The 19,314-nt window shown below is 42.7% G+C and overlaps 1 protein-coding gene and 1 long non-coding RNA gene across 8 annotated transcripts in view; one reads left to right on the forward strand and one right to left on the reverse strand.

Moving 5' to 3' along the window:
* fbf1 (Fas binding factor 1) overlaps positions 1-13,748 on the forward strand; it is a 118,897-nt gene extending 105,149 nt beyond the window's left edge. For all 6 annotated transcript variants that reach the window (XM_088000419.1, XM_088000420.1, XM_088000418.1 and 3 more), the window contains 4 exons: positions 701-838; positions 4,932-5,049; positions 7,214-7,344; positions 12,482-13,748. In XM_088000419.1, the coding sequence (XP_087856545.1) occupies positions 701-838; positions 4,932-5,049; positions 7,214-7,344; positions 12,482-12,565 (471 nt within the window). In that variant the 3' untranslated portion in view covers positions 12,566-13,748. The remainder of the gene's footprint in view (positions 1-700; positions 839-4,931; positions 5,050-7,213; positions 7,345-12,481) is intronic.
* LOC148145271 (uncharacterized) overlaps positions 1-19,314 on the reverse strand; it is a 66,860-nt gene that overhangs the window by 38,965 nt on the left and 8,581 nt on the right. For both annotated transcript variants that reach the window (XR_015761365.1, XR_015761364.1), the window contains exon 2: positions 18,297-18,412. This is a non-coding gene — a long non-coding RNA (uncharacterized LOC148145271). The remainder of the gene's footprint in view (positions 1-18,296; positions 18,413-19,314) is intronic.

The following is a 19,314-nucleotide window of genomic DNA, read 5'->3' on the forward strand; positions in this document are numbered from 1 at the left end:
TAATTGAATGAAATTGTTCATACTCTTAATCTTTTGAAATGGGGTGCCCTATTGTAAGAGAAAACACTTGTGGTCTAGGTGTATTAACTCACACAGATACTCCTTAGCTGCTACCTCTGCCATTTTTGAGTAACAAGTGGGATGACAAAGTGCTCCTCCCAAAGTACCTGAGAAGGCTAAACTGCTAAATCTAATAACTTTACTCAACCAATACCTCTTCTGGCTTGCAAACTTTTATTCAATGAAAGATGTGTGTTTATAACATTGGGTCTGTAAGTCAACCATTTCTGATGTGGAAGATAAGCTGTTTGGAGATGCACTGCAGATGTCTCCTCACTAAAGTAATTATGAACTATATGTTATATATTTCCACCTGTCCCTTTATATGATGATTTATTTTCAAAAAAAAGTTAATTCTGTTCCTAATGGTTCACTAGCCATCTCCATTAATGGTAAACACTGAGCTTATATAGATTTTCTAGGTACTTTGTAAAATATTAAATTTGGGTGTTATTGTTTGTTTTATTATTATTAGATTTATATTTGTATTTGATATGGTTGTATTTGTTATTATTCCACCATAGCATTCATCACCATTTGACGGAACAGACTTGAGGATTAATTTTGTACAATGTCTTCATGCTCATTAATATAGCAGACTGTTTAAGCGATTGGCTGTCTTTATTCTTTCCCGCTGTAGCTTGCCTCTCAGAAATATGAGGAAGGTGAACAAAGACTCTTGGAGGCAAAAAGGGTGGAGTCTGAGCATCAGGCACGACTGCATGCCATCCAGAAGAAAATGGAGAGACTGCAGCAGCAGGAGCAGCAGCTGTACCAGGTACCACAGGGGAGGGAGGAAGCAGAGGAGAAGAGTACAGCCAGTGTGGCAAAAGCAAGAAACAGCTACACCACATTCAGCGGGTATTGGCATTGAGACAGGATACTGCATTTGGGAGACATGAGGAACAGAGGGAGGGAGGGAGCTATTGCAAATGGATAGAAACAATGAACAGAGACTGTAGTGAACCCAGGTGGAGCCAGCCCAGAGGTATGCCAAATGGAGAGAAAAATATTACACAGATAGTGTGGCAGGGAGGAACTCTCAAATGAGAAACAGGGAACTGCAATACTTTGCACTGTAGGAAGAAGGAAATAACATGTTTTCTTCAGAAGGACTAGTTTCACTTAGAAGGAAACTGCTCTAGTAATTGATTTCCTTCAGTAGCTGAGCAGACAGCTCAGTTTACTTTTGAATTGCTGATGTCTTGTGGGAAAGAGCACTGTGATTGAATTGGCTGTATATTGAATGAGTTCAATATACTGTATGCCTGAGTTAATCTTCCATCATGAACTGTTTGGTACCACCACCAAGTATACTCAAGTTCAAAATGAACATTTAGATTGGTCAAAGCCAACTGATGAGTTTTACAGTCTATTGCTGATTGAGTAATTTGGCAGTGAATATGGATCCAGCAGGAAGTGTGCAGGAAGACATTGAGATGAAATGTTCTCAATCATTGCACAGTACAAAATTTTCACCCACTTGTGCTTCGAGTAAAGGGAATCAGTGTACATGACTGCATAGATCCTACATATTGCTTATTTATTTGTCTACATTTACCATAGTTGAGTGGAATTGATTGGTCCAGGAGATGTTCTCTGAAGTACTCTGCAAGAAGGTGTCCAGTCTCCCCAATGTAGAGGAGACCGTGTCGGGAGCAACGGATACGGTAAATGACATGTGTGGAAGTGCAGGTGAAACCTTGATGGATGTGGAACGCTCCTTTGAGGCCTTGGACGGAGGTGAGGGGGGCGTGGTGTGGGCGCTGGTTTTGCAATTCCTGTGGTGGCAGGAGGATAGTGTGGGTTGTTGGGGGAACGTGGACTTGATGAGGTAGTCGTGGAGGGAACAGTCTTTGTGGAAGGTGGAAAGGGGTGGGGAAGAGAAATATATCCCTGATGATGGGGTCTGTTTGGAGGTGGCGGAAATGTCGGCAGATGATGTGATTTTATATGGAGGTTGGTGGTGTGGAAGGTGAGGACTGGGAGGGGGGGGGTTCTGTCCTTGTTGCAGTTGAAGGGGTGGGGTTTGAGAGCGGAGGTGTGGGACGTGAATGAAATGCATTGGAGGGCATCATCAACCATGTGGGAGGGGAAATTTTGGTCTTTAAAGAAGGAGGACATCTGGTGTGTTCTGTAGTGGAACTGCTCCTCCTGGGAACAGATGCAGTGGGGGCAGAGGAATTGGGAATAAGGGATAGCATTTTTGCAGGAGGCAGGGTGGGAGGAAGTGTAATCCAGGTAGATGTGGGAGTTGGTGGGTTTGTAGAAAATGTCAGTGTTGAGCCGGTCACCATTGATGGAGAGAGGTGTCAGAGATGGTCTAGGTGAATTTAAGGTCAGGGTGGAATGTGTCAGTGCAGTTGATCAACCTCCTCGTGGGAGCACGAGGTGGCGCCGATGCAGTCATCAATGTGGTGGAGGAAAAGTTGGGGAATGGAGCCGGTGTTCCTGTTCAGATCCAAATTGTGTTGGACTGAATGTGGTTCGGAGTATATTGGGATCAGTTGGTTCCATAGGCCGGCACTGAGGAAGGAGATATGGCTGTGGTAGCGAGTCTGTTTCAGAATGTGGCTGAAGAGCTTCAGGGCAGAGGAGATGACCTGGGGGTTGCAGTGAGAGAGAGAGAGAGACACTCACTCAGATCCTTGCAGAGAAAGGAGAACTTCTTCAAGGTAGGCATCCTTGGAAGAGGATTCGCAGTAAGGTTAAAATCAACTAGGAGAAAGTGAGTACTGCAGACGCTGGAGATCAGAGGCAAGACTGTGATGCTGGAAAAACATAGCAGATCAGGCAGCATCCGAGGAGCAGGAAAATTGACGTTTCGGGCAAAAGCCCTTCATCAGGAAATGAGCTGAGAGCCTTGGGTTGGAGAGATAAATGGGAGGGGTGTGGGGATGGGGGGAAGGTAGCTGAGAGTGCAATAGGTGGATGGGGTGGGGGTGAAGGTGATGGGTCAGAGAGGAAGATGGAGTGGATAGGTGGGAAGAAAGATGGACAGATAGGACAGGGGAGACTGGACACCTACTCTCAGAGCGCTTCAGAGAACATCTCTGGGACATCCACACCAATTAACTCCACTGTCCCATGGCTGAACATTTCAACTCCCCCTCGCACTCTGCTGAGGGCATGCAGGTCCTGGGCTTCCTATCGCCACTTGACACCTGGAGGAAGAATGGCTCATTTTCCACCTCTGGACCCTTCAATCCCATGGCATTACCCCAGTTCCAAACTTCCAGCTCAGCACCATCCTCATGACCTGTCCCACCTGTCCATCTCCAACCACCTATTGCACTCTCAGCTACCTTCCCTCCAGCCCCATTTCCCCCCCCCCCCCCCCCCCATTTATCTCAGCCCGAAAGTCTGTTTGTCTCTTGATGGTAACTTGATGCCAATTTTTGACTCAAAGCTAACAGTGCAACCCACTAATCCATGTGAAACGTTCAAGGAGCTTAAAGATATTACATTAGGATAACTTCAGTTTAGATGTCTGCCTAAATCATTCAGAAGTAAATGAAAATTGATGAGAACAGGGACATGATGTCAAGGCTTTTCATCTTGCACAGATCAGAATAATCCATGAGAAAAGATTAGTTGAGAAGTGAAATCTGGTTGAGGTCTTGCCATGGTGAATACACATTGGAACAGGTATCTCCCAAGCTTTAGTTTCTTTGAAAAAGGCTTGACTGCAGCGGCACCTGTTCAAAGTTAGTGGTTTCACCCTGCTACTACATAGTAACGATGAGTGGCAGGTTGATGGTGACAAGCCAAATTGGCATTCTGCCTCTCTCTCATACTCAACCAGCCTATGCTCTCGAAACGTGGAACACAAGCTCCACTTTAGATGTAACTGCATGAATAGACAGCACTTACACAACAATTCCAAGTGTATGAAGGATTACACTAACAACCAATTTAAGATCATCATTCAGACTCAGTTTGGCTGTCTTGCACTTGCTAAAAGCTACATCTACTCATAGGCAGGGCACTGTCCTCCGCAGTCATGAAGAACATGTCCAGGCATTGTACCTTTTTCAATTTTACAAAAGCTTGGATTGCACTTGTTGCCTGGTGCATTCTCCATGGCAACACCTCTACCAGTCAGAGTCCACTTCCCAATAAATCAGCGGCCCTTTTCTCATACTGTATAAATTGTTGCTGTCTTTAAAATTGGTACTCTTGTGTCTGTCCTGATCAGTGCAAGATGAAAATTTTTGACAATATTTCTTTGAGCAATACTTAAGTTCTGCACTAGCAGGTGGCTTCAGAAGTTGCTATTTTCCAAAAGACTTTGAAATGCTTCACCTTCAAAATATGAAGCTTTGGTACCTTAAGTAGTAAAGCTGTTCTGGAGATCTTTCAAACCAATATCATTATGGTGTTCAATCCAGTCACAAGCAATGACAGAAGCACAATTTGAAGTGCAATATCTGTTGCTGAGTAGTCTGGGAATCCATGAAGAATAAAATAATTATAGCTGTATTATTATATGCCTACAGAACAGGTTTCATGGAAGACACAATTAGTCCAGATTGTGTAGTGGGTTAAACACTGACCTCTCACTTCTATGATCTAGATTCACATCTAGTCAAATGGGATGAAAGTATTCTCCCTGTAGGGCCTCATATGCAGTTCCCTAAACAAACAGATGACCATAATAAACTAACCTTTTTATCCAGCAATTGAACTTAAATGACCATAAGTTGTAAAGCGTGGGGGAAACTGAAATATGTGACATCAATACATTTAGGTTCTTCTCCAATTGAAGCAGAGGACTGTCCACCTAGGAGTGGTTAGTGACACATGAGAAGGCTGGATGCTAGAAATGAACAAAGAAAATTACACACTTTGTCTGAAAACTTAATTTTCAGGAACAACTGAGTATAGCCCAGCAACGACATCATCCACACAAACTTGCAATGGGAATGCCCATCAGTGCAGTAGCACCACATCTCAGGAATCAGCCAGTGTCCTTTGCAAATCAGACATGTAAGTACTTTATTGAAACTCTGATTTCCTTATCTTGGCTATGTTGCTTAGGCTGCGTGGTGTGCTCTTCATTATTGGATTTGTCTGATTTGGTGCTCAATTCAACTGAAACAATGCTTGTCTCTCAAAAGGGCATTTCAGTTCAAAATAACACAGGGCTATGTTTAAGGTAGCTGGGCCAAGAAAAATGTTGACTGGAATTCCAGACTAATGTGTTTCTTTCCTTCCACTCAGCAAATGTATTCCTGCTTCCTACCTGTTGAATCAGGCATTTGTTCATTTCTTGTTTGAGTGAGGGAAAGTTGAGGCAGGTCCTGAAACGTTGACTTCTCCTGATGCTGCCTGACTTGCTGTGTTCTTCCAGCCTCCTGCTGGTCTACTTTGGATTCCAACATGCGCAGTTTTTTTTCTGTCTCTGAGCATTAAGATGGAGCACACATTCGTGCACAAAGTGACTATTTGTTCAGAAAATGTGAAACCGCTCTTTAGATTTGCTTATTTAACAAATGCTCATGTGTCTTTCTTCTTCCTCTGCCAGTTTTCTTTTTGCTTTCCGCACAAGTATTTCAACCACAATTTGCTCCAAATCTCATTTCTAAGACTATATTTTCAGGCTGGTCCACTTTCCAGGTTCCAATACTCACTGTTACGGCCTGCATCATCATCCTCGCTAGCTTTGAGCTATTTTCACGTAAGGAACACAATACAAATGTAATCATGTATAATCCTACTCCTATTGTCTACCTTTTTTTCATTGCAACAATGACTACACTGTGAAACCCCCACATCCCTCTGCAGCTCCAAGCTAATCAATCAAGCTAATCATTTTGGCTGTAAGGCAGTTTGTGATGCCCCAGTCATGCCAAATAAATGCACGTTTTGAGTTTGTCATTTTGTGGCCATTATCCTCCAGATCACTGTATTTTACGTAAAAACTCAAAACGCAGAAACCATGCTGTTTGCCAATATCAGGAAAAAAAGGTTAAGTTGATATTTGCAGTGTGGACACTTCCTTTTGTAAGAATAAACTATTGAAATGTTACATTAGCCAGCCATGTATTTCTGGCATATCTTGCGTTGTTTTACTGATTTTAATCATTTTCAGATTTTTGTTTTCATTGCAATACTTTACTCTCTGCTTTAATCATTATCCCTATTATAGATGATGTTCCATGACATATAGAGAAAAAGAATTTGTGTTTCACAGCTTCAGGATGTCCTGAAGCACATTACATTTGAAGAATTATGTAGTCACTTGTTTTGCAGGGAGGGTGGCTACCAGTTTGCATACAGCAAGTCTCGTAAATATCACTGGGATAAGTGAGCAGCCAATTTGTTGTGGTGATATTTGAGGTAGAACTGCTGGCCTGGCCATGGGGGACCTTCAACTGATGTAATTGGATGTAATAGCTCTTCTGAAAGGTAGGATCGGTGATGATGTATCAGCCTGAGTACATCAGTTTGGTCACATCCCAGAGTGTGTGCTTAAGTCCTGGAGTAGGACTAAGATATCTACAGTTTTGTGATTGAAGTCAGAGTGCCCCACTGAGCCAGGTTTACACCTGCCATGCTACAAGTGGCAAGGAAATGCATCTTCATGCACCTCCACTTCTCTTGAGCCTTCCTGGAAGAAGCAGGTGGCTTTGGACCTTCCAGCACTCTCCATCTCTGGTCCTTTCCTTGCTTCATTTCTGTGTATGTTCTACATTGATCATGGAAATCAACAGTTCCATTATCATGATCATGTAACAGGATTTTAAAATATGAATGAACCAGTTGGACCTTGTCTTTTTATAATCCAGCAATTACTATACTCCTGTTCGTGTACTAAATGCTTTTGTTTGACTGGACTGAAGCGATGATCTGGAGCAGTTGGAAAGCATGAGCAATCTTCTCAATTTGGCTTCTCACATTTCATGCTAAAGGGTTGTGAGGATAATGTTCCAAATATGTAACTTTGTTAATCTCTGCCTGCCATCAGTTCATATTGGGAACTTCTAAAGCGGAAATGAAGGCCTATCTCTGGATATGTGTTATTTTAAAGTTTGACTTTTTGTTTGCTTATTGTCAACTGCAAATTGTTTTTGAATTGATGGCATTTGTATCCTTTATTATGAGTCATCAGCCTGCAAGAGTTTGAACTCTGTGTTCATTGGCTTTTCAGATTTCCCTCCTGTAATTAATAATGCTCAGCACGGACTACCCGGGAATTTTTGGTTGGGTGGCAAAGTTGAAACAGCTGTGCCTTCAGAATTGGAAGCCAAACTTGCAATTTTCAGACATGCTGCTAAAAAGGTGAGTTCTTTCATTATGTACTGAACCTGTTCTGTGTGTCTGTTTGAGGAATGTCCTGGTGATATAGCAAGCATGGAACACTTATGTAACTAGATGTCAGAGATTTGCTAACATATGACGTTCCTGGCTTCAGCAGTCCATATGCAGTAAGGTGAAAAGTAGAGAACAAGTAAGGGATGGAAATGTGTTGCTGGAAAAGCGCAGCAGGTCAGGCAGCATCCAGGGAACAGGAGAATCGACGTTTCGGGCATAAGCCCTTCTTCAGGGCTTATGCCCGAAACATCGATTCTCCTGTTCCCTGGATGCTGCCTGACCTGCTGCGCTTTTCCAGCAACACATTTCCAGCTCTGATCTCCAGCATCTGCAGACCTCACTTTCTCCTCAACAAGTAAGGGATGCCAACCAAAATCATACAAAACGTTAGTCCAGGCAAGAATCCTCTGGTTGCTTAACACAAATCACAATGGAAATAGTGAATGCTGCAGGATGTTCAAGAGGAAAACACTATATTGGGATTCAGTGGAATAGCAGACCTGAATAAATCTGCACCAACTGCAGAGTCCTGTAACTTGTACGATAGATTATTTGGATCTGATTTGCTGAATGTTTCTGATACTCAGCATTATAAATAGCAAAGTAAAAATACCCCTAGATATTGAATATACATCATACAAGACAAATCTTGTAGATTTTTTTGAAGAGGTAACCAAGAGGAAAGATGAGGGTAGGACAGTGGGTGTTGTCTATATAGACTGTAATAAGGCCTTTGACAAGGTCGCACATGGCAGGCTAGTCATGAAGGCGAGGTTGCATGGGATCCAGGAGAGCTAGCTAACTGGATTCAAAACTGGCTTGATGGTAGGAAGCAGAGGGTGATGGTTGAAGGTTGTTTCTTGGACTGGAGGCCTGTGACTAATGGTGTGCCACAGGGGTTGGTGCTGGGACCTTTGTTATTTGTTACTTACATAAATGATCTGGAGGTGAATGTACAAGGTATAATTAGTAAGTTTGCGGATAATACAAAATTAGGAGGTATCATTGACAGTGAGGGAGGTTATCGAAAATTGGTCAGCTGGGCAAGTGGGCCGAGGATTGGCAACTGCAAGTCAATATAGGTCAATATGAGGTGTTGCACTTTGGAAAGTCAAACCAAGGTCACATTTATACAGTGAAGAGCAAGGTCCCGAGGACTGTTGTGGAACAGAGGGGCCGAGGGGTAAAAGTACATAGTCCAGTGACAGCAAAGTCACAGGTAGACAGGGCGGTGAAGAAGTCATTTAACATGTTGGCCTTCATCAGTGAAGACACTGGGTATAGGAGTTAGGATGTTATGTTACAGTTGTATAAGCTGTTGGCAAGACCGCACTTGGAGCATTGTGTACTGTTTTGGTCACCCTGTTATGGGAAAGACTTAGTTAAACTGGAGAGAGTGCAAATGAGATTTACGAGAATGTTGCCAGGACTGATAGGACTGAATTCTAGGGAGAGGTTGGCCAGGACAGGACTTTATCCGTTGGAATGTAGGAGAATGAGGGGTGACCTTATTGAGGTGTATAAAATAGTGAGGGGCATAGATAGGGTGCATGCACATAGTCTTTTCCCCAGTGATGGGGAATTGAAAACTAGGGGAAAAATTTAAGGAAGACCTGAGGAGCAACTTCTTCATGCAGAGAGTAATTCATATATGGAGTGGACTGTCAGAGAAAAGGGTTGAGGCAGGTACAATAGCAACACTTCTAAATAAAAAAAATTGGATAGGTACATAGATGGGGAAGGTTTAGAGGGCTATGCATCAAATTTGGGCAATTGGAACTAACTGAGTGGGCACCATGAGGCCAAGAGGCTGTTTCCATGCTTTATCACTCTGTGACTTATTCGATAAGAGGTCAGAGCTCTGGGAACAAACTGTGGCTAGTTAGCTCAGATAGTTAGAGCATTGTTCTAATAATGCCAAACCTGCAAGTTCATTCCCCAGCATTGGTACTGGACAACATTGCTGATTTCTATACAAGCTCTGAATTATCAGGGTTCTTGTGGTGGAGTTGTAGCTTTTCTCAATTCATTTTTTTTGTGGGAGTGGGCATTGCTGGCTGGATCAGCATTTATTGCCCTTCTCTAATTGCCCAGAAGGCAGTTAAGAGTCCTACAGCACAGAGACCGGCCCTTTGGCCCAAACTGCTCCATGCCGTCCAAAGTGTCCATAAGGCATTGGATTGTGGAAGAAATATGGGATAAAGAATAGGAGGCTTGTGGGAAGCACTGGAATAATTCAGTCAGGATTCGCCAAAGAACAGCAATTGGGCTTAGACAGGGGTGGAGGGTGGATGATGCTTGCAATGTCAGATAAAGTGCCAAGGCTGTGAACCATCTGGCTTGACTACTTCAGAGTGGCTGAAAAAAAGAACTGACATTGTGCAAGGGCTTCAATCTCTCCGGTATTTAACTGAGCCAGAATGCCCCTCAATGAGAGTAGATTATGAATAAGCATTTCAACTACATCAAGGCTGTGAAGTGTGCTAGAGAAATAGTGTAAATAAAAGTTGATGACATGTAATAGGTTGATATAAGTAAAAGTTGGTCACATGTCTGTATGATGTACAGAAATCACACATTGTTTCTTCGAGTTTTAGATTAGATTAGATTACTTTACAGTGTGGAAACAGGCCCTTCGGCCCAACAAGTCCACACCGACCCGCCGAAGCGTAACCCACCCATACCCCTACATTTACCCCTTACCTAACACTACGGGCAATTTAGCATGGCCAATTCACCTAACCTGCACATCTTCTGACTGTGGGAGGAAACCGGAGCACCCGGAGGAAACCCACGCAGACACGGGGAGAACGTGCAAACTCCACACAGTCAGTCGCCTGAGGCGGGAATTGAACCCGGGTCTCTGGCGCTGCGAGGCAGCAGTGCTAACCACTGTGCCACCGTGCCGCCCACTAAGCATTGCCCTTCTCTCATTGCCCAGAAGGCAGTTAAGAGTCCTACAGCACAGAGACCGGCCCTTTGGCCCAAACTGCTCCATGCCGTCCAAAGTGTCCATAAGGCATTGGATTGTGGAAGAAATATGGGATAAAGAATAGGAGGCTTGTGGGAAGCACTGGAATAATTCAGTCAGGATTCGCCAAAGAACAGCAATTGGGCTTAGACAGGGGTGTGTGTGTGGGGGGTGTCCACAAGATGTGACCTTCCCTGCACAAATTATGGAAGGTCTTGAGTGGAGTCCACAGTCCACAACAGTCCTCGGGACCTTGCTCTTCACAGTCAGTCGCCTGAGGTGGGAATTGAACCCGGGTCTCTGGCGCTGCGAGGCAGCAGTGCTAACCACTGTGCCACCGTGCCACCCACTAAGCACTAAGAGTTGATGAATCTCTCAAAGTGGATTCATCTAAATCATAATATATGGAAGTCATTATACCTGAATCATCTCATATTTTGGAATCTTTCTTTGAAGACTCAGAGAGAGAGAGAGAGAGAGAGAGAATCCTACAGCACGGAGGGAGACAGGCCCTTTGGCCCAAACCGGTCCTTGCCGACCAAAATGTCCATCCATGCTAACCCCATTTCCCTAAACTTGGCCCATATCCTTTTTAGGTGAAAGTGAGGACTACAGATGCTAGAGATTAGAGTTGAGAGTGTGGTGCTGGAAAAGCACAGAAGGTCAGGCAGCATCTGAGAAGCAGGAGAATTGACATTTCGGGCAAAAGCTTTTCATCAGAAAGGCTTTTGCCCGAAACGTCGATTCTCCTCCTTGGATGCTGCCTGACCTGCTGTGCTTTTCCAGCACCACGATCTCGACCCATATCCTTTCAAACATTTCCTATCCATGCATTTGTCCAAATGCCTTATAAATGTTATTAATGTACACCTCAATCACTTCCACTGGCAGCTCATTCCATATGCGTGCCACCATCTGTAAAAGAAAAAGGTTGCCCCTCAGGTTCCCTTTTATTCTTTCCCCTCTAACATTAAACTGATGCTCTCTAATCCTCAGTTCCACGACCCTGGGAAAAAGACTGAGTGCATTCACCCTATCCATATCTCTCATTATCTTCTACACTTCTATAAGATCCCCCCCACTTCAGTCCCCTGCACTCCAAAGAAATAAGTCCTAGCTTGTCCAACCTCTCCCTATAACTCAGATCGTACAGTCCTGACAACATCCTTGTAAATTCCTTCTGCACTCTTTCCAGTTTAATAACATCCTTCCTATAACAAGGAGAAGAAAGTTTTTTTTCCAAACTTCCTCTCTTGAACAAGGCTGAATCAGTGAAATTCTTTACCCCAGCAGTTGTCCAGGCTGGGTCATTATGTTTATTCAAGGCTTAGACAAACAGATTTTTAATCAGTAAGGGAATCAAGGATTATAGCGAAAAGGCAGGAAATGGAGTTGAAGATTATCAGATCGGCTATGATCTTGTTGAATGGCAGAACGTAATCTGCTCCTTCATGTTATAGTCTTAAAGTTGAATTCACCTTGTTGCCAACATTGGCCTTGGTTACTGGAGGTCTATCTGCTATTCTGTATGTCTTCATAGGGAATCTGCTTTGAGATGAGATGGCCAGCCTGCTGCACTGAAGTACGACTACTACTACTACTGGCTCCTGGCTCTCACTAAGTCTGCTTCTATCTGCTGTTTGACTACATAGACAATCCCTGAAAAGTCTCTCGAGATCCCCAGGGATCTGTAGAACTCAGTTTGAGGGGTACTGGTGGAGATCACAGAGGCATACGTTGTTCCGATTTGCAGCTGAAGTCCCTAGATATCTGCTAGGAGCAGGACCTTGAGGCAGTTATTCCCTCCCTGTCCCAGGGTTTCAGAGAAGGTTGTCTTGCTGCCAGTGCTCTGGCTAAGACTAGTTCAATTTGAATATACCAGAAATGTACCTTTCCCATCTAGTTATGCATCCTACCTCAGTTGGTTGTCCACTCTCCCTCAGCGAACTTATGGTTCATGATTTGGAATTGTCCTAAGTTTCGTACATTCTAGAGTGAAATCAGTCCAGCATCAAAGGTATTTCCAATGGATCTGCACAAATCACTGGAGACAACCCCAAAGTAATGCAGCCAGTATGCAGTCAGTCTACTGTTAGCCCGTCAATCACTCTGGCCTTTGTTTCTCTTTTGCAGGACCATGACTTCCTTGAAGATGAGCAGTTCTTCCTGGAGACACTAAAGAAAGCTCCATATAACACAACTTCACAGACAGTATAAAACCACAATCTTTAGGGAATTCTAAAACTATTGTATAATTCCCTTTTTACATCATTGATAAATGTAACGATTGCTTAATTTTTTAATACAGTGTATAAACTTTTTTATTTTTATAACAATGTTTGCAGGAAATAGAACCAATTACAGAATTATTTTGTATATGAGCCATGCTCCTGACAATTCAAGTGGTAAAACCTTTCCCTTACATCTGCTGGCACAGATACACCTCATTCTTTGAGATATATTTAGACAGGAGAAAGTGAGGTCTGCAGATGCTGGAGATCAGAGCTGAAAATGTGTTTCTGGAACAGCGCAGCAGGTCAGGCAGCATCCAAGGAACAGGAGAATCGACGTTTCGGGCATAAGCCCTTCTTCAGGAATGAGGAAAGTGTGTCCAGCAGGCTAAGATAAAAGGTAGGGAGGAGAGACTTGGGGGAGGGGTGTTGGAAATGCGATAAGTGGAAAGAGGTTAAGGTGAGGGTGATAGGTCAGACTTGGGGTAGGGGCGGAGAGGTCAGGAATAAGATTGCAGGTTAGGAAGGCGGTGCTGAGTTCGATGGATTTGACTGAGACAAGGTGGGGGGAGGGGAAATGAGGAAACTGGTGAAATCCGAGTTCATCCCTTGTGGTTGGAGGGTTAGACACCAACGAGAGCATGCATTTACGTCCCACTTACTCTTACCTCAGTCTTGGATGTGTTTTAAACTGATGTACCCCTAACTGGAGCTTTCCACCAGCTAAGGTTTGAAACCCACTCTCACAGACTTTATTTGACAGTCTTGATTTTCATGAGAAATGCATTTCTAAGTCCAAAATAAGGCAGGAACAAAAACAGAAATTGCTGGAAAAACTCAACAGGTCTGGCAGCATCTGTGGAAAGGAAGCAGATTTAACATTTTTGGTCTAGTGATCTTTCTTCAGAATGCTGTTATTATCCTCACTGAAGACTAATCTATGTTCACATAAAAGGAAATTATTTTTCATCGACCCTTCCCTCACCATCATTTCTGTGGATAGAGGGTGGTTTTCATTCAGGAAGATTCAGTCTGGTTCATCATTCAGGATTTTAGTCTTTTCCCAGTGAATTTTAAAATCAGTTATGCAAAGATGTGTAATTAAGTCAAGACAGTGTTTGTAACATGAAGATGTACATTTGCAATAAAAACAGAAAAAATAACTGCAAGTGTAGTGCACAGTTAGTGGCAAGTTGTGGTTAAAAGTTTTTGAGTGAAACATGTATTAGTCTCAATTTTTGGTATGCATAGGGCTAGACTCAGAAGTGATGGCCAGAGCCAAGTTCAAGAATTTATGAATCATCGCTTCATCATATAGAACCTGAATCTTGCTGACAAAGGGAGACATGGCAAAACTTTTGCCTTGCACTCTTCAGAACAGACACATGAATATCAAATTATTTTCTCTATATTCTGAAATATCCCCTTAAAGGGTATGATATTTCACCAGCTTGCTTTCATGCCTTCATTCCTCCCCTTTATTAATTTTAAAAAATTTCAAACTGAAGGTAAAATTCAATCATATTATGGTCATTGCTACCTAGGGACACATTCTTTATGAGATCATTAATTAATCCTATCTTATTGTGCAATACCAGACCGAGTAAAGCCCATTCTCTAATCAGTTCTAGAACATGCTATTTGAATAAACTTTCTCAAAAACATTAAATGAACTCATCTACACTACCTTTCCAGTCAATATGCAGGTTTTAAAATCTCCCATTATTATCACTGTGTCTTACTGACAAGCTCGTATTATTTCTTCCTTTGGGGGAAAGATATAAAAGGGACCTAAGGGGCAACTTTTTCACAGCGAGTAGTGTGTGTATGAAATGAGCTGCCAGGAGGAAATAATGAAGGCTGGAATAATTGCAACATTTATAAAGCATCTGGATTGTATGCATAGGAAGGGTTTAGAGGGACATTGGCCAAGTGCTGGCAAATGGGACTAGATTAAGTTAGTTAGGATATCGGGTCGCCATGGACGGGTTGGACCGAAGGGTCTGTTTCCGCGCTGTACATCTCTATGACTCTACCCTTCTGTGTCGTTGCTGTTAGGGACGCTATAGGCCATTCCCACAAATGACTTACTGTTATAATTTCTCATTTATATCCAAACTGTTTCCATGTCTTGGTTCCTGAACTTCGGCCATCCCTCTCCATTGTGCTAATTCTAACATTAACTAACAGATGGTTTTCCACTTTTTCCTGGCTTCCTGGCCTTCCTAAATGTCTGTCCCCTTCAAGATTCAGGTCCTAATCCATGTCACTCTGCAGCCATGCCTCTGTAATAGCTATGTGTATTCAAAAATAGTTTCTTCAGTTTCAAACAGGTAAATTCAATGTTTACCTGTTAGACTTTAACTATCTCTTCCCGTCACAATCTATTTTATCATTTTCTAGATTAATACCTTTCTCTTTGGCCTTGACTCTACTATTTGATTTAGCAAATCTTTCTAAATTTGATCCCTTGCCACAACTATTTATCCTGTCTCCCTCCCCAGATAGGTAAGAACTCCAGGCTCAGAGTTCAGCAGGAGACCTTCCCATCAGTACTAACTCCGCTTTACCAGAGATGGTGCCTGAGCCCCACACACGAGAAGCCACTCCTCCCACACTTGTTTGTGAGCCGTGCATTTATATCTTCAATCCGAATTGCCCCATGCCAACGTGTACTCAGCCTCAGGTAATAATGCAGAAATTATGACCTTTAATTTTTTTGTTTCTTAATTTGGCACTCAGCTCCTCTTATTGACTACGCAGAAACTCCTTCTTTGTGCTTCTATGTTGTTGGTATCGACATGGATCATGACAACAGGTCCCTCCCATTCCAAGTCACACTCCAGCCCATCAGAGGAGTCCCAAACTTTGGCAACGGACAGACATCACAGCCATCTGGACTTGTGCTCCTTGATGCACAGAATGGTCAATTCTCCCTTACTGTGCTATCCCTTACTACCACATTATTTCTTTCTTTCTTTCTTCTCGTGAATGGTATCTTCTACCACAATGCCATGGTCAGTTAGCTCATCCGTACCTTATAACTTCCGCATTCATCAAGTCAAGCTGAAAGAAACTCCAAACTGTTGGACAATTGCACAAGTTGAGGCTCCTGCCTTCAGAGTCCCCTTAATGGCTCTTTCTGTGCTGTAACTACAATGATACATAAATCCTATGATTATTTATCTGCCTCCCACACAAAATTTGGAACTCTTGTAGTCACTGAAGCCAGATTAATTGTTAATTTGAAACTGAGATCCACAGATTGTCAGCAAACACGGGGAAAGAGCTGAGGCAAAACTGAGTGTAGCTGACCTGTGTTGCAGGTCTACAATCTTATTGAATGGCACAGTGTAGGGGAATATCAACATATACGATCAGGTGAAGCAGGCCATCGGGGAAACCTGTTAGCTTTCAGTTGCATTAATTTCTTCAACACATTTTCTTCATTAAATTTCAAATAAGATCTTCAATCTGATGAAACTTGTGATTCTCCACTTTTTTTAAACAATTCTACAGTTCTCAATGTTAAAATCACAACACCGGGTTATAGGCCGACAGGTTTATTTGGAACAAGATCCTTCTCCATAGAGTTTGGAAAGACAAATCAAATCAGGACTTATACATTTAATGGTGAGATCCTGGGGAGTGTTGCTGAACAAAGAGACCTTGGAGTGCAGGTTTGTAGTTCTGGACTTTGGTTTGGCCACTTCTGGAGTATTGCGTGTAATTCTGGTCTTCTGCCTATAGGAAGGCTGGTGTGAAACTTGAAAGTGTTCAGAAAAGATTTAGGAGGATGTTGCCAGGGATGGATGGTTTCATCTATAGGGAGAGACTAAACAGGCTGGGGCTATTTTCCCTGGAGTGTCAGAGGCTGAGGGGTGACCTTATGGAGGCTTATGAAATCAAGACAGGCATGGATAGGTTAAATAGGCAAGGTCTTTTCCCTGGGGTAGGGGAGTCCAAACCTAGAGTGCACCTGTTTATGGTGAGGGGAAAGATTTAAAAGGGACCTAAGGGACAATGTTTTCATGCACAGGGAGATGAATATTGAGCTGCCAGGGGAGGTGGTGGTGGTGGTATGATTACAATGTTTAAAACTTATCTGGATGGGTATATGAATAGAAAGGGTTTAGAGAATTATCGGCCATGTGCTGGCAAATGGGACTAAATTTGTATAGTTCAGCATGGAGGAATTAGACCAAAAGGTCTGTTTCTGTGCTGTATACCTCAATAACTCTAACTTTATAAATATAATGAGGGGTACAGACAAGGTTAATAGTTGTTGCCTTTTTCCTAGGATGAGGGACTTCAAGATGAGGGGGCACATTTTTAAGGTGAGAGAAATTTTAAAAAAAGGCACAAGGGGTAAATTTTTTACACAAGAGGGTGGTTCGCGTGTGGAATAAACTTCCAGAGGAAGTGGTGGATGTTGGTACAATTTTGAAGTTTAAAAGACATTTGAATTAGTCCACGAATAGGAAAGGTTTGGAGGGATATGGGCCAGGAGCAGGCAGATAGGACTAGTTTAGGATTATGGACTGGTTGGATTGAAGGGTCTGTTTCTGTGCTGTGTGACTTTTTGACTCTATGGTGCACCTGGTACACCACCCCCATTAACATCCCTTTCTCACCTTGTTTTATTTTGTTAATTAATATCTATATAAAATCAATGGTTTACAGTACAGAGGAGTCAACAGCATGGAAAGAGACTCTTCGGCCCATCATATCCATGCTGGTCATCAAATATCCATCGATTTGAATCCCATTTGCCAGCACTTGGCCCATAGCCATGTATCCTGTGGTGCTTCAAATGCTTATCTAAATATTCTTAAATGGGTCTACCAGCTTTTCAGCAGTGAGCTGCAAATACCAGAAGTGATTTATTTTTTCCCAAATCACACTAAACCTCCTGCGCCTTACCTTAACATTTCATCCCCCGGTTACTGTTGCCTCTACCAAGGGGTAATGTTCCTCCCTATCTCCCCGAACTATGGACCTCTAAACTTTGTACACCTCAATTAGATTTGCCCCCAACCTTTCCTGCTTAAAGGAAAACAACCCAAGCCTTTCTTCACAGCCCAGCAACATCCAGGTAAATCCTTTCGATACACTGCGTCACGCAATCACATCCTTCCTGTGGTGTGGTGACCAGAAATGCACGTAAGAAGCCATTGTGTCTGTGCTGACCCTATGAAAAAGCAGTTCACTTCGTGTCATTAACCCCATTTCATTCCCCATAGCTCTGCATTGTTTTCATTTTCAGGTACCAGCTCACTGAATTCTCTTTGGAATGCCTTGGTTGAACCTGCCTCCCTACACTCTCAGCTAGGGCATTATAACTGAGATTCGACTTTGATTCCAAATTTATTTAATTAATTCAGTTTAAATTGTCTAGCTGCTGGTGGGATTTGAACCCATGTTCCCCATCATTTGTTCAGTTTCTGGATTTCCGTCAATGACATTATCATTCTGCTATCTTAGCCATGTATGGGTTAGTCTTTTTGAATCTGAATACATTGACTTTGCAATACTTGGATTAAAGTGAAATTGTGAGTAAACTATTAAAATTAGATTTTTTTGTCATGTGTTCAAATACTGTACAGGGCAGTACAGTAGTCCCCCCGTACCTCTGGGGGATACATTCCTAAATCTACCACAGAAGCCCAAAACTGTGGATAGGAGTGAACCCATTCATTTAAATGGGAAGTTTTTACCTGCCCGGCAGCCCCTGGTACCTGGTTCCGGAAGGTTCCCTATACAAGGTTCAGGCCGCAGTAAACCGCGGGTAACCAAAACCATGGAAAATGATTCCGTGGATACGAGGGTCGCCCTGTATTGTGAGAAGGGTGCAAAGTCACCATTGACCAGTGTTATCTTGGTTACAAAACCGGAATTAAGAAAACAACAGAAATAAAAGAAACAGAGCCAAAAGGAAAGAAAAATATCCTAAATCTAAAATAAATTATCTCGTGGGATTTTTTTTTTAAAAACCACTCATTTACTTTGCCAATTACCTCCTCATCCTTCTGGCACCAAATTTTCCAACTTTCATACTGTTGTGTAGAATGTAGCCCAAATAACCATAGAATCATAGTGCATATAAACAGACCCTGTGGACCAACTAATCCATGCCGATGGTTGGGAACACAGGACTAGACATGGCTCATGGATGGACAGAACTGGAAACTTAATTTTCCAGGGTATAGGTGTGTTATGGACTAGGCCAGACCACTCAAAACATTCATAAGCAGGCTGCCCAGACCATAACTTTGCAATTTGTTTGGGTATGTGTACAGTGAAAATTACTCAGAGTAAGTTAGTGACGTTGACTACCAGGTTTTAAAACAGACAAAAATGTATTCACAAAATTATACAATGAAACATAAAGAATAGAATACCCACAGAACTCAAGTCTATCCCAAACTAGACTTAATTATGCTGTTCCAAATATACACAACAGTCCCAATAAACAAACCCCTTAAACAAAGTAAAAATGAAACAAATGCTTACAGGTCGAAGTTAGAAGGGCAGAAGGAGAGAGAGAGTCTAGACGCCTGTTTCCACACAGCCCACTGCTGCATTGACTCAACCAAGACTTCAGCTTCGAGAACTGACCACTCCCCTTTCGTTAGACAGGTCACTTTTAAAACAAGCTTTGCCCTAAAGTCTTGTCTGTTTACGTATAAACACAAAGGCCTCCCAACACCCTTTTATCTCTGTACCAAACCAGCC

The sequence above is a fragment of the Chiloscyllium plagiosum genome, unplaced genomic scaffold, assembly GCF_037043375.1.
Source record: "Chiloscyllium plagiosum isolate Xiang-an unplaced genomic scaffold, Cpla_swu_hap1 HiC_scaffold_25, whole genome shotgun sequence".
Classification (NCBI taxonomy): domain Eukaryota; kingdom Metazoa; phylum Chordata; class Chondrichthyes; order Orectolobiformes; family Hemiscylliidae; genus Chiloscyllium; species Chiloscyllium plagiosum.